Source organism: Babylonia areolata, chromosome 18 (genome assembly GCF_041734735.1).
Source record: "Babylonia areolata isolate BAREFJ2019XMU chromosome 18, ASM4173473v1, whole genome shotgun sequence".
Taxonomy (NCBI): Eukaryota; Metazoa; Mollusca; class Gastropoda; order Neogastropoda; family Buccinidae; genus Babylonia; species Babylonia areolata.
This window is the reverse complement of record NC_134893.1, coordinates 48799862-48825108: the sequence shown is the minus strand read 5'-3', so window position 1 is coordinate 48825108 and position 25247 is coordinate 48799862. Positions and strand designations below refer to the sequence as shown.

The window sequence follows — 25247 nt, the reverse complement described above, 5'->3', positions numbered from 1 at the left end:
TTTGCTAAAAGACTGCTTGTACATGGAGTACATATACAAATGTACCTGTTAAAAAACAAACTTAAACTTGCACTCATGTAAGCATGTGTGATTCTCATCATAATAAAATCAATATTTATAATTATATAGATAGTAATTATGTCAGCGACACAAGAATCCATGCATACTCTATGCCAGTATGTGCATAGTCATGCACACACTAATAAACCTCCCTCACATGTACAGAGTTTGCATTCAAAGATTTCACATGAGGACTCAAGGAGCTACACACAAAGCTGCGAGTCAGCAACATTTCAAATGCATAAAGCCAACTCGTAAGTGAAGATGTCTTCTTGTTGCTTTTCAAGCTGGAACTGTAATTGAATATCTTAAGCCTTTGAAACCTTTCATAAACTTATGTAAGGCCATCTACCTCTCTCTTACAGCAAATCTTGAGAAAGAAAAAAGATTGTCTGAAGACTTCCCAGCATGTGGCCTCAGCAAACAAGAAAGGGGGGCCTTTATGTGAGCAGTGAACAAAACAGGGACGCTAATCTGCCACCTGACAGAGCTCAGGGCAACATTTTGATCTTTTGATTTGGCCTAGGGGGAGCTCGAATTATCTCAAAGAGTCTGTGCAGATCTTCAACACTTGCTGTTACTTCTATACTAGTATCAGGTCAACTTAGCTCTACATGAATTGAGAAAAAGAATAATTCTCATCTTTAGTTTTAACTTTTATTGCCATATTGTCACTACACACAGTGACAACAACAACAAAAACAAAACAAAAAAAGACAGAAGAAAATATTCAGAGACAGGAATAAATAGTAGTAATAAGGAAATAGGTGTGATGGAAGCTGCAGACACTTTTATTTTACATAAATTCAAGCAATTTCATTTAGAACTATTTCAACAAATGTCATTCACTTATTTATAACTTCTAATAAAAAGTCAAATGTCCATTTTGTCCATTTATAACCAACCACCATCACTGCAGTGCATTATAATTAGATACTTTTTTCCCCCCACACATTTGTTAATTAATGTTATCAAAATATCTATAATTAAAGAATACTGGTATACTTTTTTCTATTTTTGATCTTCTCATGGTGATAATTCCATTTGGATTCTCTTATAATGCTTTCTAAATCCTTAATACTTTCTTTTGCTTTTGTCACTCTCGCTCTCTCGCTCTCAATGTCATGCATGTTTTTCTATAACCTTTTGTTATCTTGTGAACATTTTTATTTCATTTCTCTTTGCCCTGAGGGCTGGATGTAAAAAAGCATATATACATGCTTATTCCACTTCCCTCATTAAAAAGGATTCGTTCGTTTCGTTTCTCCAGAAATACAAGTTCTGTAAGCAAACTTCACACAGAACAGCAAAGAGAGACCCATACATTAAATGATAACCCAAATCCACAGTTTCTGACAAGGATTCTAGCTCCACAGTAAACCTCTGCCCAACTTCCCCACCCCACTGTATTAACCTTCATCCACTTGTCAACATCCAATACGATGCCAGGTTCAAAGTGAACTGACTGAAGGTCGCAGCAACAGTGACAAGTTAGTGGTGAGATTCGTGACAGGTGTGGCAGTCACTGGACACCAGCTGTCCTGACAGCAGGGGAATAAAACACAGACCTCAACATGGGCCAGGGCAAACTCCCAAACAGCACTTCACCCTCTCCAGCCTGGCCCAGGCCACAAATCTTGTCTGGGTCTGCCCCATGCTCCTGTACCAGGAGATATGGCTCCTTCACGGCACTAATCGCCTCTATTGATTCCTTCCCCAAACACATCCCTATTGATCGCAAATTTTGGTGGGGGTGGGGGATAGTTTTTGGTGGGGGGTTGGGGGAGGGAATAGCATATCATTCTAGTTGTTGAGTCTGATGTGGATGGGGGTACTGGACCTGGGGGATGTGTTTGGGGGAGAAGGATGGTGGAGAGATCCTACATTTTTCTTCTTTTTCCTTTCTAAAACTTGTTGACTGCCAGTGTTCAGGATTTCTCTGTCCTTTTCCTTTGTCCCCCCCCCCTCCCGCACCCCCTCCACACCCTCCCTCCCCTTACCCCCTCTCTCTGTGTTTCACGCCACTCCATAAACGCACACACACACACACGGAGTCTGCTCTCAACCCTCTCTTCCACCATCATTATGAATCATGCACTCACAACGCATCATCAACAAAGTAATTTATCATGAGAGCTTCAGAAAATCTATGGCATGACTATATGACCATACATAATTCATTCCAAGTGCAAACATATTTAATTCAACACCATAAATATCCTGCACAATAACCGCACAGTAGCGTTTCCCTCCACAGATGCACTTTGTTCATATTGGAACACTACTATCCTGTCCAGTTTTACACAGATCTTTCAAATTCACACATTTCATGATTTCATCAGTCTCTAGAGGAAACTCAACCTTGAAAGCATTAACGTATTCGAACCACTTGAAAGTTGCATGGCAACCCACAGTATGACCCTTTGGAAGCATTCATGAAGGTATCACATAACACCCATCAATCCACATTCACCTTCATTGCCCACATCACAAATTGTTGATATCCTCTTTCCCCTCATTCCACTTTATCTTTCCCTTCTCCCCTCACCCCCACCCCCCAACCTCTTTCTTTCCCAAACAAAGAATAAGCTCTTGTGCCTCTCAGCCCCCATATCCCCCTCCATCCCCCTATCTCAAAATCCCACTTCTGTTGTGACCTCATTACAGGCCACCACCCTCTCCCACTCCCAGCCCCCACCCCACTGCCTTGGCTGGGAAGAAAGCTCCTTAGTTAAAGCACCAGAGCTTAAAATAATCTGCGACTGTCCTTTTATCATGTCAGTGCCTTTTCATACAAAAAGAAAGTAGTACACTGGCTTTTCCCCTTTCTTTTTGTCATCTCTCCATTTCTTTTCTTCTGTCTTGCTTAGTTGCTGGTCAATCATATATATTTTTTTTTCTAAGACAGAAACTGAGAAAGCCATGAATGTTGTTTTTTTTCTCTGTGTCTTTTTCCCGACTTTAAGTTTAAGCAAATAAGTTATAATCTGATGTTGTCCAGTGTTGTCAATGGGATGTAAATTCTACATAAAATGATATCAATAATGACAATACTTGTTTATGCCCTCTGACATGCTTGCTTGAGGTGCTTTTTTGTTTGTGATGTTTCCAGAACTCTATATAATACATTAATTGCATGGCCTTGTGTGATTGGCTTGGCTAAGAATAAAAGAAACTTCTTTACCATGGTGGGAAAAATACTGACCCATTCTGTCAATGATTTGACAAATCAATTATCATATTTTTGTTTGTTTCTTTTTCCATCTGATCTATATGGTGTCAGGAAATAATATGTGTACCAAGAAGTTTCATACAGTCCAGATCTCCCCACTTACTACACTGTTTCTCAACTGCAGTAGCTTCAGTTTTCATATTATTTAGTCAAAAGCGAAAGTAGAATTCCACTTGCATGGAACACCAATGAATTTGCATTAAGAGTGAGTGAGTGAGTGTGTGTGTGTGTGTGTGTGTGTGTGTGTGTGTGTGTGTGTGTGTGTGTGTGTGTGTGTGGTGTTGTTGTTTTCAGTTTAACGTCTTTCCACTTGAAGTGATATTAGAGTGTGTGTGTGTGTGTGTGTGTGTGCGCGCACACGCGCACGTGCGTGCGTGGTTGTGCATGCGTGTGTGAAGATAAAATCTTTTTGCTAGTTTTAGTAGTTCACTGTTGTTGTTTTAAACTACTATCACAACAAAAACCTTTAAATTTCCAGTTTTTCATTGTATGTCAAAATCCTGACAACGTTTACAATCATATCTCTAAGGCGTCTATTTACATTCAAGAACATGTTTTAAAAATATGCATCATGCACATCAAACAGTCTAATTTTATTCAAAAACATGTTATAAAAATATTCATCATGCAAATAACAATGCAAAAATGTACTTGACTTCTAAAACTGATCACACAGATTCCCAGCATTTGTACTTCTCCAAGTTAAAGGGAAAGATGTGTGTAATAAACCTGATTCTTTTTTCCCCCCCTAAGTTGTGTTTTTTTCTTTACCCCCAGACCAAGAAAGAGAAGCAAACACTCACATCAACAAGAAACGTTTCACCTGGGGAGCAAGGCACATCAAAGACACCACTTCAAAGACATGCAGGGCACAAAGCTAGGCGCGTGAAGTGAAATGAGAGGCAGAGGTTATTGCCAACAAGTAAAGAGGAGCATGCTCTTAAAAGAAATTGTCAGACTCCATACCAAGGTTCCTCTTCTCCTTTTCTAATTTAAACATTAAACACTTGAATACACAGTTCTCGCATCTGCACAGTATTTTGGAGACAAGCTGTGGAGCCACTTATTAATATGTGCATGAGCTGTGAGGCACATAAAACACAAAAAAATGAAAAAACACAAATTCATGTAGTTTGTGTGCAGCTTTGTCCTGGTACAACAACTGTCAAAAGTGCTGACCTTTTTTTTCTTTTTTTTTTCTTTTTAATATGAAGCCATCAAAAGTGTTAAATTTTGTTTATATGTATTTTTATCCACAGCAAATAAAATGAAATGCATCCTTTAACCCTGTATAGATATCTATTCCCTTCATCACTGGCATAACTAAAAAATCCCAAGATTGTTCAATCAACTTTTCATGGTTTCTTTTTTCTTTTTTTTTAAACTGCAGCCAAAAGTGTAAATGCTTGATCAGAAACAGAGAATGTCACTGACACGCTTTGTTAATATCAACGTAATTATTTCACAAGCATAATGTACCGAACACCCATTTTGATAAATTACTTGTTCACAAAACTGCCACCCTTCAACCAGAGTGAAGTGTAATAAAATAAAACATTTTCATGAAGTATACCGTTTCAATTTTGAGGGTAATGCACCTGATTAAATGTGTCATTGTATGTACAAAATTACTAGAAATAAGAACAAATAAAAACTTAAACATATTGGTGATGCACTCCAACTGAATGACATCGCTCATGTATCAGTCTGAGGACATTCTAGTGGCTTACAAATTCATCAGAAGTAAGAGTTTCCTCAACTCTCGTCCATCTGCCAATTTCCTTCTGACATGTACCTGTTATGATCAATACAAAAAAATAATAAAAAAAAAAAAGAAAAAAAAAGAGTAGACTTTTCCTTTTTTTTCAAATGTAATTACTGGCTGTGAATGTTTCTTTTATCTTTTTAAACTTAAAAAAAAAAATTTAATTCATCAATTAAATTTATTAATTAATTTAATTATCTATTTATCTACTTTTGAATCTTAATTCTTATTCTTTAAATTTTCTTCTTATTTTCATTCAAGGCCTGACTAAAGGTGCTGGGTTACAGTTAGTACACTGCTGGTCCAACATCTGCTAAGCAGATGTGGTGTAGCAATTACATGGATTTGTTGGAACGCAGTGACACCTCCTTGAGCAACTGAACTTAACTGAACTGAACTGTGAATGTCATACCCGTACACCTTACAGAGCACATCTTGCACCAAATTATCCTTTAGAAAAAGAAGAGGAAAAAAGACAATCCCATGCAGTCCTTTCGTTACTGCTGTCTAACATTACTCTTTCCAGTTCTTCAGAAACAAACTGAAAAAAATGCATGCTACTTTTTACTGTCACTGTCAGAGATGAACAAACAATGCCAATATCAGATTATGATAGCAAACTCAAAACAAGCTTAACATTAACATTTATAAACGCTTCAAACACTTTACTCTGTAACTTATTTTGTCATAAAAATTTAGCTAAACGTCAGTGAGTGTAAATAAATGAAGTGTGACATTGACACTGTGTGTAGCATGCATCATGAACATAAATTAAAAAGTGCACCAAATGACTGTTTATAGATGCATATGCACATGTGTTCACTTATTTCTTTTTTAGTTTTTATCTTATAGTACATTATTGTGCAGACTCATCTTTTTAAAACCTATCTGTAAGTACTCTCAGCTTCCTTTTCTCCAACACCACCCATGTCAGCTCACTTTGGATGTATGAAGAGTGGGAAAGGGAGAGTGTGAGTGGGGGGAGGGTGTTTTGAGAAAGAGTGGCCATGAATGTTTTATGTTACTTGTAATATTTTTCTTTCATGTAAAGCACCCTGAGCTCTTAGTGAGAAAGGGTGCTATACGATGTACATTAGTATTATTATTAAATGACTATTACACACTAAATTAGTAAAAACAGAACATTTGTGTGTGTATTATAACCAAGCATACAAGGAAAGTGGCTAAACTGGGGTTGGATGGGTGTATACACGGTACACATCTTAATTCATTATTGAATATCACTGAATATTTTTTTAAGCACAAGCACAAACACACACAAATAAACAACAAAAATTCACACTAAAAAAAAAAACCAAAAAAAAAACCCAAACAACCATACACACAGAAATACGCATGCGATTATGCACACATTTTCTTTATAGTTAACTGAAGTAATTTTCTTTTAGAGAGAGAGATAGAGATCAAGTACCTACTGAACTATACTTTAGTTACAGTACAAGTACTACTTTTTGAACAAATAAAAATAGCATCTAATTCTAAAGCAAAAATATGTGACAATCAATATTAGTACTTGCTGTTTGTTTTGACAAACTACATTATCATATGATCAGATGACAAATACTAATAAGTCAGATTTTTTTTTTTTTTTTTTTTTTTTTGACATATCCTTGGAGTAGAAAGCCATCAGTTACATTTCAAGAGTAACACTTTGCTGGACATCACATGGAAAAAGAAGAATGAGGAAGACCAAGGGAGACTTTGCACAGAGTGGCTGGGGAAAAAAAAACACAGAAAGAATGGCTAAACCCAAAAAGCAAGCAAAGACAGCAGAGATATGCAACAGAGGAGATTTCTAGTGGCAGCCTTTTGTGTCACAGAGCACAGAGAGAAGTAGAACTTTTTTGTGTTTGTAAAAATATATAACAAGAACAAGAGGGACAACATAAAGAACCCAACACACTGAACCATACAACCTACTTCTTTGTGTGTGTGTGTGTGTGTGTGTGTGTGTGTTGTGCGTGTGTTGTATGTGTGTTGTATGTGTGTGTACTGTGTACTGAATGCAAACATGTGCAGAGTGTAAGTCTGCAAGAACATGTTTACACATAATATATTGTTATCCACACACATGCAAACATTGCCACCACTGACCAATACAAAAACAAAATTCACATCACAAGAAATGCTATCAACATTACACTTAAACAATTTAAAAGACAAGAGGTGGGGTAGGGAGGTGTGAAATCAACTGCACCCATCCTCTTTCTGACAGGCCTTTGAAGTGACTGGGCAGCACAGGGAAAAACAGAGTCGGAGATGGAACATGGGGAAAGAAAAGGAACAAGAGGAAAGAGAAGAAGCGTGGGGGAGTTTGTACAGGGAGGGAGAGCCAGCCCCAAGCCTCGGGGGCGCGAAGTGGCTGGCCCATTGTCCTAAACAAAGGGCGCGCCACACACGGCTCCTTCACTTGCCCCTGCATACTTCCACACATCAAAGCCTCTACCGACATACCTCGGCACACAGCCTCTCCACAACACAACACACTCTCTCCCTCAATGGGAAAGTCAGTTCAAAACACCCCAGAGCTAAATATGTGAGAAGAAGCATGCATGAAATGGAAAAGTCCAGCTGTACCAAGCATGCAGAAAGTTGGTCAGCTCGGTTGTATACAGAGACGGCCTAACGCAACACGCTCGAGTGCTTCAAAGCTTACCATCGTCCACTCCGCTGGCGTTCCCCTTTTCTGAGCCCGAGTAAGTCCCTTGTATGGACGAGCTTTTACACTGGAACAACAGAAAAATGTATTATTCACAACTGCATTCGCAAAAGAAACCGAGCACGATTATTCGAGCGACATAAATCAAACCCGTATGACCTCGAAAAAGATCAAAGGCTCGCTATTCGTTTGAAGAGAGCCGTGCACTCACCTCCTCCGTTTCTGTGACTAAACCCAACTTATCCTCCGAAAGGTTTTCCGATGATCGTTTCTCTTCATCTTTGTTCCCTTCATCCTTGTACACTTTAACTTCATCTGTAGAATAAAAATCCTCTGAGCCGCCTGAACTCATATGCGGCATGGTCAAAAGTTCTTCACCGTGAACCAATTCTTACACAGGACTAACAACCCCCGACACACGTTTGAACCGCCATGAATGCATCACGCAAAGGCAACGTACTCGTTGGCTCTGGACAGAGGACCAATGAAATCACACGTTACATCCATACTTAGTCATGCGCTTGTTCTGGATTTAGTAACAGTAACATGCAGTGTTGTTCTCCTCGCGTGATCCAGTTAGTTCTTTTATCTATCGTTTACGCATGTTTAGGTAAATAAATCAAAAACCATTTTGCTGATTCAAAATTGATGTCACAATCAGGGTATGAACGTCGTCTCGTTGCTGTAGGAAATTTTCTTCTCCAAAGCACTTCACTCGCTGTCTTTCGCACAGTGTGCTGGGCTCTGTTGGCCCTGGCCTATCACACACCGCTGTGAGAGTACACGCTGTGTTCGCTTCACTTTTTCTATCTCTTGGCTAGCACATGGCTACTTCCGCAACACAGAAAACATCAAAACACGTCGACTGATAGCAGAAAAACACGAGTCTTCCCAGGGAAATCAAACACCACCAGCGCGAAACGGTGTGCATCCAGCGCAGAGGACGAAGCTAAACTGACCCGCGCACTGCTGTCGCCGGCAACACTCCTGCTATGCGTCTGAATTAGATGTTTTCAGCCCGTTCTCTTTGATGTCGCCGCCGAACTACAATCTCCACTATCTGGCAGGCAATGGCGTAGTGGAAAGGTCGAGAGGGAACTGGCGGGAACGTGGCTGTTTTTGACGACTGCACTCCGGTGTTCCAACATGGAGAAGCAACTGTGCTGAGCGCCGAGTTAATGATATTTCCATAAAACTAATTTGTTAGGGCTTCGTTGGAGCCACAGGCGTATAACTTGCGGTCGTTTTCCATCGCGGTGCGCCGGCCCTCTTTGATCTGTCAGAACGCCTTTGTGCAACTTCTAACGTCGTAGGGTTGGAACAGAAAGGGGGGTTTGTTTACTCTTCAAACTTCTCCAAACCCGGCCGGCGTCTTGATGGATGACCGCGTCTATTCAGGTGTAGGAAATCCATCACTGTAATTAAGTCTGCAAACTCTGTCGTTCAAACTCAGTGTAGTCATCAGTTCAGTGTCCACTGACGCTCACTGCACGTAAGCTTACGGTCACACACACACACATCAACGGCAGGCCTACACTACGCATACTGCTGGTACTACAGGCCAACACACACACACACACACACATCAACGGCACTGAGGCCTACACTACGCATACTGCTGGTACTACAGGCCAACACACACACGACACACACACACACCGGACACACACACACACACACACACACACACACACACACACACGTGGGCTCACATGTATTAAAAATAAAAAATACACAAGTTTAAATACAGACGCGTATCGACACACACAATCACAAATAAAAGCATTAACTCAGTGATTTCCTCTGCCGATGTTACAATCACATCGACACAGCCCAGTCTCGGTCACTGTCAGTCTCTGTGTCAGTGATATATTACAGCTGTCTTTACATACTGTGTCCTGAAAACAACGGTGGGTAAACTGTCACTATTGGTAGGATGATGGCCAATATACGCCAAGACCTTTGCCGTTGGATACGAAACAGGGCCCTGGATAACCCGAAAGTCCACGTTCACATTTTTTATCATTATTATTATTTTTCTAAAAGTAATGTAACTGTTCTTCTAAACTGTGACAGGCCCGTCACTTTTAAGCACAGTGACCTCACAATAAAAAAAAAAAATGTTAATGTCTCTCGTGTGGCCGGATGTGTGTGTGTGTGTGTGTGTGTGTGTGTGTTTATAATCATGTATGTGTCAGAGAGACTCTGTGTGTATGTGTGTGTGTGTGAGCCGTGCGCGCGTGTGTTTGATCCATAAATTCCAAGAGTACTACACTCCTCGCCTGACCGCGATTCACGTAATTCCTACTCTCTCTCTCTCTCTCTCTCTCTCTCTCTCTCTCTATATATATATATATATATATATGTGTATATATATATGTATGTATATCTTCCCATTATAATTATTCAGAAATACTGTTTGGTTCATTATCATAGTGGCTCAGTCAGCCAAACGCAATGTAGCTTGAAGCGGCCACGTTGACAAACTGAAATCAAACATCACAAAGAAACATGAAGACATTTGACAAGTTTTTAAAAGGCTACTGAAGAACAATGTTTTGTTTAATCATCGTGATAATTCAGGTGAAAATGTTCCGGGCGTTTCCATCAAAAAACCTTAAAAACAAATGAATCTTCAAGTGGAACATAGGTCCTAAGTAAATGAGAGGTAAATTATAAAATGTGCCTGACACATGATTACCAACATCCAATGTTTAATACCGAGGGGGTCATTGCAAGAACGCACACACCAGGGAATGTGTGTGTGTGTGTGTGTGCCAGTGTGTGTGTGTGTGTGTGTGTGTGTGTGTGAAGTATTTCATGAATGCGTACTACTGTTAACTGTTTAAGGGGAGCATTTCATTATTGAGTATCACTTCTCCTTTTAGACCGTGCTCAGGTGAGCATGTCATGCAAGTGTATTACTTTTAAATCAAAATGTAAGTGAGTATTTCATCACGTGAACATGTATCAGCTCTTCGGTTTAATGTGTAGTAATTTTAGTGCATGATATAAATTAAGTCTTTTAAAGTGATTATTCAATGAGTGCGTATCACTATTCTCATGAGCATTCAAGAATGTGATGTCTTTTTAAAGTCTTTTCTCAGTGAGCGTTTGATGAATATGTGTTCTCTTTCAAATGATCTTCTAATGAATAAACTCGTTTTAACCGTGAAATGATTATTTGATGAATGCATATCAACTCTTTTTAAGTGAGCATTTCCTGAATGTGTACTGATGCTTTTCAAGTGAGCGTTTGACGAGTGTTTAACTCTTTCCAAGTGAGCATTAATTTTGATGAGTATTCACTCTTTTAAGTGAGCATTTGATGAATGTGTAATTGTTAGATAAGTCATAGGCCACCATGAACAATCGTTTATCCCGGAGAGAACTTCTGTTCCCGTGCTCCAAACCCTACATGGCACCGGCTTTGTAGTACAGACGATCAAACAGAATGGGGGTAATATACTGCTGCTGCGACAATGAGTCTCGTTGCATTGTGTGGGGGGAAAAAAAGAAAAAGACTGCGATGTCGTTTGCAACAGTTTTACGTGTAATGGTGGGCATAATATAAGACATTACCATTTCGTTTTGTCTGTCTCGGCTCGAATAAACCGGCTGCGTCTCTGTCCAAATAAACTTTATTGACAGAAAAGAAAAGAAATAAAGGAAGATAGAAAGAGGTAGGCCTATTTCGTTGAGTTTGGTAAAAGTGGAGTGGGGTGGAAGAAAAATATGCTATCAGCTCCGACAGTAGAGATCGCTAACAACACGTTTACAACCCATCGATCATTCTCCATAGCCTTCCAACGTCAGTCAGTGTGTGTGTATGTGTGTTCCCTCGATTTGATAAGAACAGTGGTGCGCCACAGGCGCCTCGCCACTCACTCTCACTGCGGCACAGTCGGAGTGAGACTTTGCTCGGCACAGAACTGTTGTTGAGCTAGCTGGAAGTAAATCGTAGAGTTGTTTGCCGCACTGCCAGATGGCCGCTGCCTTAGCTACTGTCAGCTGTTCGTTGGGTCGCACACATAACAGGCCAGCAGACTGTCTGCGATTGTTGCATCACACGGGGCCACCTGTCCTCCCCCTCCAACATCACTACCTCACTCTCTCCACTGTTCTCCTCAGTAGTTACGACACTGGGTGGTTGAATACAACTTTGACATATATTGTGGCGACGCGCTCTCCTCGGGAAGAGCAAAGAGCAGCCAGAATTTCAGAGAAAAATGTTGTGATATATATATTTTTTTAAAAGAAGTAATCAATTGAATACAATACATTCATACCTCACGTGGAGTGCTCGCTTGAAAACGGGGAGCCGGTGCTGATGAGATCCGTAAGTCATTCCTGCATCGTGCCCCACGCCCCCACGACCCACTCCCACTCCCCCTCTCCCGCACCCTTCCTTCTCTCGTGGTTCGAAACCTTCCAATGTAATATTCAATAAGGACTGAGTACTGTTACAACCTTTAAAAAAAAAAAAGGCACATGATTTATTTACTAGTGATGCAGCTGATGGGTTTGCGCGAGCAGCAATGATTTGAATCACATGTGCCTTTTGTCTTGTAAAAAGGAACAGTACTTCATTCCTTTTTTGTAACTATTTTTCTTCTCTTTTCCCCAATCATTTTACTCAGTTTTCGTCACATGTATGTCCTGTCAGCCGTGCAAATGGGTGAGCAAAAGAACAGGAACAAATGTCTGTTGTTTTTCTGCCCGGATTTCTCCGATACCAACTAACATTAATTTTTCTTAATTCCTTCTCCATCCCCCTCCCACCCCCCCCCCCCCCCCCTCTCTCTCTCTCTCTCTCTCTCTCTCTTTATTTATCTTATTTTTAAAATTTTAAACGTGCTTTGCCACATGTTTGGCATTGTGCCGGCTTCAGTATTTCATTTCAGTAAAAGTGACATCACTCGAAGGGGTGTGTGTGTGTGTGTGTGTGTGTGTGTGTGGAGGGTAATGAGAATGACGTTTTACGGTTCCGAGTGGGATGAAACATTCGAACTTTTTCCTTTCATTAGGCTTATTTGCATTGCTCTCTCTCTCTCTCTCTCTCTCTCTCTCTCTCTCTCTCTCCGTGTGTGTGTGCGTGTGTGTGTGTGTGTGTGTGTGTGTGTGTGTGTGTGTGTGTGTCTGTCTGTCTGTCTGTCTCTCTTTTAGGAGGAAGGTTGCAGAATAGTTAAGACGCTTATCGGCCAATACTGACAGACCGTAACTCAGGGTCTGGATTCGAATCCAGCTGTCGCCCTTTCTCCCAAGTTTGACTACAAATTTAAAACAGAGCGTCTAGTCACTGGGATGAGATGATAAACTGAGGTCTCAGCATGGACTTGGCGCACTGAAAAAGAGTGTTGTCCTCTGGCAAAATTCTGTAGAAGAAAAATTTAATACGCTCGGGTTGGTACACAAATAAATACGCATGTATTCAATGCGCTGGGTTATGCCTAACAGATGTGGTGTAGCGTATATGAATTTGTCTGAATGCAGGGACGCCTCTTTGGGAAACTGAAACTGATCTCTCTCTCTCTCTCTCTCTCTCTCTCTCTCTCTCTCTCTGAGATGTCATGCTGAAAATACCAATGGCATTTTCATCTTCTGATCCATAATGACTTGCCAGTCCGGGACGCTAACTACTTAAGCAAACGTCTTGGTTTTGGGTTGTTTTTTGTTGTTGTTGTTTTTTCTTCTTCTTTTTTAAATACAGACTGAAGCAGTTATCGTCAAAATTTGTTTAAAAAAAAAAAAAAAACAATATTAGTTCTCGAGTTTTAATTCTGAGGATAAGCTATAAAGTACGGTGGGTTTAGATTTTTAAAAATTGTTGTTGTTTTTGTTGTTTTATACTCTTGTGTTTTATTTTCCTTTTTTTTTCTATGATGTCTATTCCGGCATACAACATAGTGAATGTGTGTTGTGTGTGTGTCCGAACTTTCTTCTTCCAATACCCCCTACTCCATGCCCCCCTATCAACCCCACCCCCTCTCCCCCACCTCTCTCCTCAGTCATCTCCCTCCCCGAGTCTCCCTCACACACACACACACACACACACACCCTCCTCCGCCACTCCCACCCCCACGCCCCCAGAACCTTTTCAAGCTCCTGCGCGCCCATAGCAACCGTCTCCTCCCGGAACAATGCCATAAGCTGACAGCTTTCATGGGCAGCTGTGACCTCTCGCCAGCTTGGACATGTACCATCAGCCCCTTCATGTCTTTGTCGGCGAGCAGCAGTGAGAGTCTTTTATAACACGTCGCCCTCTTTTTGTTTCCGCTGGTGACGGAGCTAAAACAGTACGCCTTCGAGGTGTTGGTTTTGTTTTGTTTTTTTTTCCCCCGCTGAGACTGTTAAGTCGTGTTCTCTGTGAAGTAGCCCCAGATCAGAATAAACGAATGCGTGGTGGTGTTGGGTTTCCATCGTTATTGTTGGTTGTTGTTGTTGCTGTTGTTTAGCTAGATACACACACACACACACACACACACACACACACATCCACAACACACACACACACACACACACACACACACACACACACACATATATATATATATATATATATATATATACACTCGAACTACAGTGTTGGCCTAGGCGAGGGAGCCAGAGTTTTTGTTGTTGGTAATTGCTTGTTTGATTGCTTGTCTGTTTTCTCGCCTGCCAGTGTATGTCAGTTTATATTTCATTTTCATTTATTTCATATCATTCTTTATTTCTATTCTAGGAGCATGATATGTTTTATATGACAGTACAATTTATGAGACAGCAAACCAGTATGCAGCGGCATTGCACTGACAAGCACGTAACAACAAAACTGTGGAAAGATAAGTTTTCCTCAGACTGGACTGGATTGTTGTCTTGTCGCTGCAAATTTTAGGGAAAGGGTGCAATCGTGGGAGCAGGGTTCGGGGAAGTGGGTAAATGCGGGAAGGGATAGGTGTAGGTCATTGGGGGGGGGGGGGAGGGGCGCAGGGGGGGCGGAAGCCTAAAACCCTTTGTATGTAAAGCAACCTGGGGCTTTTTACTTCTTACTGATTGCCCACGGAGAGTGGGAGAGGGGGGGGGGGGTGCGGTAGTGGAGGGGAGGGGGAGAAGGTAAAAAGAAAAGTGGAAGGGGACAGGGGATGCGTACAGAGTGTAGAAGGGAGGAGGATGGAGATGGAGCATTTTTGCTCCACACGAAGCAACAAACTTCCATCAATGATGGCCATGGATGCAATGTCCTCCATGCTGGCTAATGTCTGTCCGGGGAACACGGGCTGTGGTTTAATTGCGTAGTCAACAACGACTGGCCCTTCGCGAGTGTGTGTGTGTGTGTGTGTGTGTGTGTGTGTGTACTGCGTGCGCGCTCGTGCACCTCGGTTGTGTGTCTAATCTCTTGTCTCGTTTTGGACTTTATTCTGTCAACCAAGAGCGGACAACGTGAGACACGCAATCATATTTAGCGTCCTTCTTCACTGACCTGGACCAAGTCCGGGTGCATCAGTTGTTTATATATCATTGTGCGTATGATCACGAAAAGAAAAACAAAGAAAAAAACAACAGAGCGCAAATGCACTCACCCCCACCCCGAAAAAGAAAAGAAAAACAAACAACAGATAAGCAAACAAACACGCCTTTTGAACAAAGAGCCACGCACACTTTCGACAACGATGTCTTCTTCAGACGAATAAACTAGCCCTCACTATGAAATTAAAATAAAATAAAATAAAATAATAATTAAAAAAAAAACGAAAAAACTTCACAGTAGGCTATGTCCGTCATCATGATCAAACCATCTACCTTATGTGATAGTGTATCTGTACAGCGTATTCTGTTGAAACAGTGCAAGGGAGGGTGGAGTGGAGAGGAGGAAGATAACCAGAACAGCGATGGCCCACCAGACTGGTCATGTGTACAGATAAGATGGGCTGTAAAAGTGCCATATTCAAGTTCTCTGTTAAAGATCACGAGACGAGAATCGAATCCTCTATCTTCGGACAATAAAACCAACACTCCGGCCAGCAGAACCACGTAGGCCTACGAACAAAGACATAACACAGCAAAAAGAAACACGAGGCCAGTCACACAAATCCTGACTCCTTTTGACTTGAGTCGTATACAAAGTAATTTCATATGTTAAAAAGTGTTTTGTCGTGAATGTTTCGGTATATTTGATTTAATAAGTGACGAGTGGTGTTGACTGAGACGCAATGTCCCAGAAACTGAAAACAGTTTAAGCAGGGAAGAAGGGAAAAGAGATATAGATAGACAGAGAGAGAGAGATTACTGCGCTGATACCTACACTGAGAGGAAGTGATTCTCATAGTCAGAGAGAAGAGATACTTAGAGAGAGATGGAGGGGAGAGAAGGGAAGAGGGAAGGGTTAATAAAACACCTTTTCAAAGTTACCCTGTAAATTGTGTGCGTACATCCAAACCGCAGACACAGACAGTCACTCTGGGTGTATGCTGTGTCCCAGCCAGTAAAGCTCGCAGTCCGCGCTCAAGGCGACCTCTTCCGTCCCTTATCAGATGTGAACAAGCCAGTTGTCAGCCTTGGATCTGTGGCCTTGCCCACTAAAACCAGCAGGGGACGGCGGTGAAGCCGCCATTGATCACCAAGGTATTGAACCAGTTATCTGTTCGCCTCATTTCCTTCCTTTTATCTCTGTCATCGTTGTTTGTAATCTGCTGTAAAGATGACATTGACGTGTACGTTCTCACGCACACTTTATAAGCGGCAAACACACATTGACAGCTTTTGGGTGTGTGTGTGTGTTTGTTTTTCTTTTTTTGTTGTTTTTATTGAACTAGATCTCTATGGCCTTTTATATCTTCCTCATCTTTTTATCTGTTGGGAAAAAATCATCTAACAACGGTGTGCGTGGACGTGGGCTCACACACACGCCTGCGCACAAACACACATTATCTGTTCTCACACACACGCCTGCACACAAACACACATTATCTGTCTCTGTCTGGGCTATGGTCTGTCCCTTTCTGTAGTCATGTTGCCAACATCGCAACCAACAGTCTGACTGAGAGCTCACAGGCCGTTATAAACTACGCCGGTGTGCTTACTGCACAAAAAACAAGAGAGGCAAGGCCTTCAAGACTCACTTGTGATACACTTAAAAAAAAATAAAATCCAAGCTTTTTATGTATTGAGTATAATTTCAAAATGTAATGTTTAAGATGAGAAAGATCAGTTTAAAGCAAATTAACTCCCCTAGCATTAATTACAGAGTAATTTCCCTTTTTTACTATCTGCACCAAAACGTTTGCAAAATAAATAAAACTTCCATGCTTAGCAAAAGAAGTTCCTGTTTGAACAAAAAATGATAATAATGACTGCTCTAGCTGTTGGGTCAGAATATCAGATCAAAGTGTCAAGTTTAGAGAATACAAAAAATATAATTATAACAGTAAATGCAGTTTGCATATAATTTGGCTTCATTCTTTATTTTTTTTGTGCCCATCCGAGAGGCGCAATATTGTTTTAAACAAGATGACTGGAAAGAACTGAATTTTTCCTATTTTTATGCCAAATTTGGTGTCAACTGACAAAGTAGTTGCAGAGAAAATGTCAATGTTAAAGTTTACCACGGACACACAGACACACACACACAGACACACACACACAGACAACACAAGTGAGTCAAAACGTAACTTGAATACCACAACACAGAGAGAGAGAGAGAGATGGGGGGGCAGTGTATGCGGCATTCCGACAGGGTGTTACTGACTGATCCCAACTCCTTTGATAAGCATGCTGCCACAGGACACTGACGGTTCAAAAAGTCATCAGTCAGACTTGAAGCACACCCATCCACACTTGTCCTTGCGTGCATGTATGTTAACTTGTGTTAACATCAGCTGCGGCAAAATTCGCAGTGACAGACGTCCGGATAGATTTTATTCATTCAACAACGACAACAGTAGGAGCTTAACTTTTTCATGGGGAGGACCGCGGCACAAGACGTTATAGTCACACTCTGTACGTTTGATGGGCGTTACTCTTTTTGTATTAAAAAGAATATATATATATATCGTGTGCGGCACACTCACTTTTTGCGCAAATAGGCCAACCGTTAAAAAAAAGAAAAGAAAAAAAAGTGGGGGGTGGGGGGGAGGGTCGGTCGGGGAGGGCGGGAGGAGGGGCGTGGGGGGTAGACGCATCGGTTCGGTAAGAACGTTGGATACACACGGAAATCGCACTATTCATGACAAACCAAACACACACACACACACACACACACTCGCACACGACACACGGACCGCACATACACACGCGCGCGCGCGAGCGGCGCACCCGCACACGCACGCACCCCCCCCCCCCCCCCCCCGCCCCGCACCCCTCCCCCCCCCCCCCCCACACACACACATAATACACACGTACAGACACAGGCAGACACGCGCACACACAAACACACACACACACTGACACACAGACACAGACAGACGGACACACACACACACACACACACACATACGTGTGCGCGCGCGCACACACACCTCCCAAATATTGATGCAAAATCGATGTGGCAGAATACCACACAAATGCCACGGATTAACGTTGCTAGTTGTGACGTGGCGAGGATTGTGTCCCGTCCATACGCTCTCTTGGGCCTGCAACATGTTGGCTCCATTTCACGGTAATTAACTGACAGGGGTGAAAAAAAGAATTGCTTTCCAACATTTTGCTATGCATTAAATTCCTAACTGCCGGGGCAGCAGCCTGCTCACATTGTATAAGTGTGTGTGTGTGTGTGTGTGTGTGTGTGTGTGTGTGTGTGCGCGCGCGCGGAGGGTAGGGGAGGGGGTGCGCGCGCACGCGTGCATGTGTGTGTGCGTATGTGTATGTATGTGTATGCGTGCATGCCTGCATGTGTGTGTATATGCATGTGCATGTGTGTGGGGGTGTGGGGATATGGGTGTTTGAATCTTGGGACGTTGTTTGTGGTTCTTGCTTTCATAAAAAAAAATAAAAAAATAAACAGGAAAAGGCATGTACACACGCACGCTCACACGGCAATAAATTAACACCACACATAATATCATGCAACAAGGTAACGCCGAGTGCTTATTAGCCCCTTGCTCCCTGACTGTGTGTCTGTATGTCCTTCTGTCTGTCACACATACTCACACCCTCTGCCCCATCCCTCTTTCTTTGTAATTCCTATCGCCGTCCACACATGAAATCTCTCTCTCTCTCTCTCTCTCTCTCTGAGTCTCATTCCGCCCCCCATCATCCTCGTCAACAAAATACACGTGAAAGCCTGTTCTGTTTCGTGCGTCAATGTGTGTAGAACACTCGATACCACGGGGTTTTTTTTGTTGTTTGTTTGTTTTTTTAAAGTATATTTTGATAACGTGATACATTGTACCATCATACATGCACCTTGCGCAATATCCCCATTGTTCATTGGGACTGCGGCAGTGCACAGTGCAAGGAAATGAAAAGTGGAAGAATAGAACGTGAACGGAAAACCACTGAAGCGCGCGATGCAAGCGAACAATTGGCCATTATGCCCCGGCCGCTGTGGGCCTGAAAAACCCACCCACTTCCTTTCTCAGTAATCTTACGTTGGCAGTTTTGATGCTTCAGAGGAAACCAGTTTGTGTCTGTAAATTCCCAACTATTTACTGATTGCATGATAGTAGTTCACCCTCCCACCCCTTCCCATCCTTTCCAGCCTCTCCATGTCAAGTGACGTTGAAGACAAGTACTTGTACTATCAGGAATTAAGGAAAGATTGACTTGAAAGCAATGTTTAAGCTGGTTGTTAATATCTATTTCTGTTATCAAAAGTTGTTCGTGGCGTCATACAAGTTAGCGGTTCTCGTCTGTTACTGGTAACAATGTAACCCAGTACTGCCTGCCGCATGTGGGACAGATGGGATTCGTTAACCTGGGCAGGTAATTCATCCCAGTAAAGGATGTATTACCTGCCCAGGTTAATGAATCCCATCTGTCCCACACATGATGACACTTCAGCTTTGTGTGACGTCGACATAACACGGGAGGCAACATTTCTCAATAAAATCTAAGTTTTGGCATCAAGCATGGAGAGTATGCACTTGTCGAAATTTGTTGGAGTGACCATTTAAACACCGCTAAACGATGTAACAAACCATACTGAAACAAAAACAGGCTGCCCAATATGTATTAATTCTACTATCAGTTGAATTGCATGTTTGCCGGAAATCAAACGAATGCAAGATTCAAAATTGCCTTAGAAAGCGTGTATTGTGTTATGGTTTGGATATTTACTGGCAAAACAAATTGGGTGTCTAAACTGATTGAGGGAAAAGCTACATAAACTGAGACTGACTTAAGAATGGCTAAATCAGGGAGTTGAGCATGGACGTGTACGCAGGCTTCATACGCAAATAACTTTGTGTCACACTCTGTACCAGTACATCGATATTATGAACACGAGTTGACACTAAAATACATTACAACAAAATTCAGATTTGGGATTTCTGATCTGTTTGTAAATTACTACCGTAAACAAGAACATAATGATTGAGAGACCTTCTTTGAATGTCCTTTACATAGAGATGCGAAAGAGAATGAAGATTATTTTATACTTAACTGCTGTCCCCTGATTTTGATCCCATAAATCAGTGTATGCCAAAACACTACAAGCAACCTTCCCTTTTTGAAACTCACACGATAATGTCGTCCATTAAGGAACAAAGGAATTAGAAAACCATTTGCATAATGCTTTCAAGATGATAAAAACAACTTTACATTGTTTTTTCAGGTTTCATCCATCCAAGCTGCTTTGAATACCTCTGACTTGTTTATTCACACGACCTCTTTATGGTCTACATATATGTGATTATGTATATGTAGTAAAATCATGTATCCGTGTATATGCCCCCTCCTCCCTCTCTCCCTCCCTCATACACACTCCAAACCATGGATTTCGGGACATTCCACATAATTCTAATCAGATGGCTTTGTCATTAAAGTAAACGCTGTCCACAGTGAGAGTTTACTGTCTACTATGTGTTGGGAACAGACAATGTTAACTTACATCTCTCGTCAAACAGGTCCATACACATATAATTTCCAAACTGAATCTATTTTTTTTTTAAATAAAAGAAAATAAAACCCCACTGAATTTCAGTTATAGATCATCTCGTGCAGGTGGACGATCAAGGATTTTCGAGGTAACTTCCTCCTCCTCCCCACCGTCGCCCCACACCTTTCTCACCACACCCTGACGGTCCCTTAACCTGCTACAGGAACTATTAAAACCACGACGTGCTTCTGACGGTTCCACCACCTGGACCCGACCCCCCACACAGCACGGCAGGGATGGGCGAGTGGAAGGCGAGTGGGGGAGTGGGCGAGGTTGGTTGGTACTGGGCACTGAAAATAGTGGGCATGCACTGAACGAGTGCATGGTGAGCAAGCCAGAGGTGGTATTGGGAAAAGGACAATGAGGACAGAGTACGTGTGCTGCGCGTTTTTCTTGTCCTCCGCCACCTCCCCTCTTCTCTTTACCCCCCCACCCCCCCTCTCTGTCTCTCTTGTCTGCCTTGTCCTGTCTGACCCACTACTTCCCGCCGCGAGGCCTGACAGGGTGTTGGAGCTCGTGCTGCTCGCTTTGATAAGTCTGTTGTGGATGTAGACCTTTTGACTGGTGCGTGCGTTGTATGAGACGCTGGATTGGAGCACATTTTGTCAAAATAACTGGTTGTGCAGAACAACATCTCCAACTTTAAACAGCTTTTGAAATAATTTATTCTCTTTTTTCACTGGCAGTTTCATTAATTGTTATTTTTGGACTACGAATCTGAATTAAAAAAAGAAGAAATCAGTCAATCAAGAGGAAGAAATACATTCACAATGGACACTACATATTCTGAATTCATTGACGTGAAGGAGAAATAGTTTGTAATGGTTCATATTAAAATGAAACTTAAAGTTAATATTTGTTTATTCAGTGTATTCATGTGAGTTTATGTGTATAGAAATCGAAGTGAGACGAAGCAGTTTGTTCAGTAAAAGTTTCTGGCGGTTCGTCTTGTCTTCTCCCGCATGCTGGGTGATGGATGGCAGCACTACTTGTCTGTTGTTTAACTCACTCAGTACGGCCAGTCCTCTCTTCTCCTCTACACAGACCCCTCGGATGTCCAGTGGGTGTCTGAATGACCCAACTTTTAGCTTCCGTCGTCAGAATTGTGGTATTCTTTGTCAACATTCACCTCTTCAGTATAAGAGCCTTCCGCTTGCAATATTTTGATGATGGTAACTGGGGTGAAACGCTGTTAACGTCGTCTCTTTCGCCGTTCGTATGGAGAGAGTTAATCATCTAACGCGATTGTCTGTTGCCTTTTTATTCGCTTCAAAAGCTTTCTTTGATACAAACAAAGAATCAGCGAACAAAGAATCGACCCATTTGTGAGCTCACGTGCGCCAGCCTGATCAGAACGTAGTGAAAACTATTTTCATTCGAACAACACGGCCGGGTTACCCGAATAATACGCTAGTCCTCGACGCAATCGTATGTGAAATCATTTCGATCGGAAGGAAGTCATGATTGTTTAAAAAAAACCTCAACAGCAAACCTCAAACAAACAAACAAACAAAAAATGCATACACATGTGCTGGCGCGCTTATTTCGGGTCATAACGACAACGGTTTATTTTACTTTTTTTCGCCAAGATTTCATTTGAGGAAAAAAATGTTTAGTAAAAGACAATCGATGCAGCTAGATATCTCCCGCATCCCGCCTTGTCATCCCCACGTTATGAGAGTCCATGATGAGGCACTGACTATAATAACGACTGTAACAACCCCCCTCACTCCACATACTGACACCCCTGGCAAACACACACACATACACAGAGCTCATGCAAGAGACTTTTGGTCGCCATTATGCTGAACCAAACTTGTGTATGTTGACGGCAGTATTCTAAAAACACGAAGTTACAGTCTACGTTCGTTTTCCACCAACCTTGTTTACAAAACGAGACCAACCAACATACTAACAAGTCAGTTTTCATCACACATTAACAACTCAGGAATCATTTAAACTGCGCATTGCCTGGCCTTTGGTTTGCATCTGATCAGGAAGAAATACATTCATGATAGTCTAAATTCCTTGAGACGCTCAATTTATTCCAAAAGAAAGAAAAATTAAAACAAAAAACTGACACATCGAAGACGAACAGCTAACTGTATTCCTATCTCATCCACACAACTTCTCCACCGACCGTCCCCCCCCCCTCTGTCCCCCCCCCCCCCCCCCACCCTCGTCCCACAGAGGACCGACGACCGTCGACGTATTTGAAGTGGCGCTTGTCAAGTGAACAGAGAATCAGGAAGAGGAGTTTTTAGGACTGACTTCAGTTTACTGTAAATGCTGACGTTGTTTGTTCCGGAAACCTTTTCATTCGCCCTTCAGTGATGTGTGGACAAGTCATGCTGAACTGAAATTGTTCGCTCTCTGTGTGTGTGTGTGTGTGTGTGTGTGTGTGTGTGCCACCAGTGATTCTGGTTCAGTGAGACAGGGAGAGAGAGAGAAAAAAAAAACTAACTTAAAAACAGCGAAAGATTTCATTTATGTCATTATTTTACGGCAACGGGAGCAACATGAACCATGCATAAGGATGGAAAATTTAACTAAACTAGTTTATGTATCCTTCATCCACCACTTTGATGAACAGCAAACCAAAAACACACGTTTTTTCTCCCTTCTTTAACACGTAAATCGTATTCGCTCTCTTCCGAGAAATGACGCGCAACTGAGCGGGGAAATTGCATTTATCTTTGTCAGATCGAAACTGAAGAAACAAGCATACAAATGCTTTTGCTGTCTATGATCACATAACATTTACAAACTCAAGAACTTCAAGATGAGCTTGTTCAATCCCATCTGTTCTGACACGCATTTAAAGACAGTCGTGTTGAGATTTAAATAGCACACCCATGGGTTTGATCTCACACACACACACACACACACACACACACACACACATTTTTTGTGGTGGTGCTGGAAGAGGGGGGTTTTAAGACGATTACCTGTCCAGTCCTGGCATAGAATGTGGAACTCACAACACCAAGTCCGTTTTATGATGAGAACTCTTATCGTAGACCTTTTTGTGGAGTGGAACTTCGTATTGTAATTGATTTGTAACAAAAAGTACTTCTTTTCGTATAGTGTTCTGTCCTTCTTTGCTTCGTACATTTATTTTTGTGGAGTGGAACTTCGTATTGTGATTGATTTGTAACAAAAAGTACTTCTTTTCGTATAGTGTTCTGTCCTTATTTGCTTCGTACATTTATTTTTGTGGAGTGGAACTTCGTATTGTGATTGATTTGTAACAAAAAGTACTTCTTTTCGTATTGTGTTCTGTCCTTCTTTGCTTCGTACATTTATTTCTGTTGAGACGATTTGCACCAACATTGTGTTTAACTGACTCATAAATTTTAACACCGGATGAAAACCAGGCTCAACCGCAATTTACTATTACTGAGTCCACGTTTGTTTAGACGTTCATGGTCTTGCCAGCTAACCGGTCACAGAACGTGGCGTAAATAATCACAACCGACAAAAGATAATTCCATAAAATTAAGAAAATGAGAAAACTGAAGAAACATATCAAGAGGGGGTGTTAAGAAAAGGAGAATTGTATGAAGTGAAAGGATGAGAAACCAACTACGGACGATCTCATACACTGTGACGCGCATCACAAAGAGAGCGAGAAATATATACCGGCCGGCATACGCACATGCAAATGGAGAGGCAGAGACAGATAGACAGACAAATAAACAAACATACAGAGGACGTACCTGTTCCAGAAACGTCAAACTGAAACAAAAGCCATTCATAATGACGTATATACCGGCCGGCATACGCACAAGCAAACGGAGAGGCAGAGACAGACAGACAGACAAGTAGACAAACATACAGAGGACGTACCTGTTCCAGAAACGTCAAATTGAAACTATAGCCATTCATAATGACGAGCTGACATCAGAGAAACCCCACACATATAAAACCAAAACGCAACCTCCCAACAAACCCACACATTTAAAACCAAAACGCCACCTGCCAGAAAAACCACATCTTTCAAACCAAAACGCCCGAAGTCTTTCCTCACATCATTCTTAAAACCAAACGACACGTAGCACTGACGACTATAATTTTTGTTTTCTCCTCACATGGGAGACAAGTAAGTGACAACTGATGCGCAGTCGACTGGAGAACGACAAGTTTCCGATCCCTGCAACAAGAGGTCCTCATCTGAAGATTCTCAAGCACGGTTTGTCTAGACTTCGGGGAATCCCAGTCATCCACTTATTGTGCTACTGCACTGTTGTTGCTTCCTCTTAAGTCCAAGACTGGACTGTGGTTGACTGCTCTGGAAAATTCTCTGTGAGCAAAGCTGGGCTTGTCTGTTTATATGAATACCAAAGCCTAACGAAGTAAAAGTAAACAATTAACACGAAGGAACTTTCTGTGAGGCGGACTTTTCTGAACATTTCCTGTGTTCAGCATAATGCAG

General features: G+C 41.8%; 1 protein-coding gene across 4 annotated transcripts in view; it reads right to left on the bottom strand.

Moving 5' to 3' along the window:
- LOC143292871 (protein pangolin, isoforms A/H/I/S-like) overlaps positions 1-24941 on the bottom strand; it is a 96173-nt gene extending 71232 nt beyond the window's left edge. For 3 of the 4 annotated variants that reach the window (XM_076603514.1, XM_076603517.1, XM_076603518.1), the window contains exons 1-2: positions 7949-8873; positions 7735-7804 (exon numbers count right to left, since the gene is read on the bottom strand). In XM_076603514.1, coding sequence (XP_076459629.1) covers positions 7735-7804; positions 7949-8098 — 220 coding nt within the window. In that variant the 5' untranslated portion in view covers positions 8099-8873. Of the gene's footprint in view, positions 1-7734; positions 7805-7948; positions 8874-24661 lie in introns of those variants that run through there. The other variant, XM_076603515.1, reaches the window with a different exon arrangement.
- Positions 24942-25247: the final 306 nt, after the last annotated feature.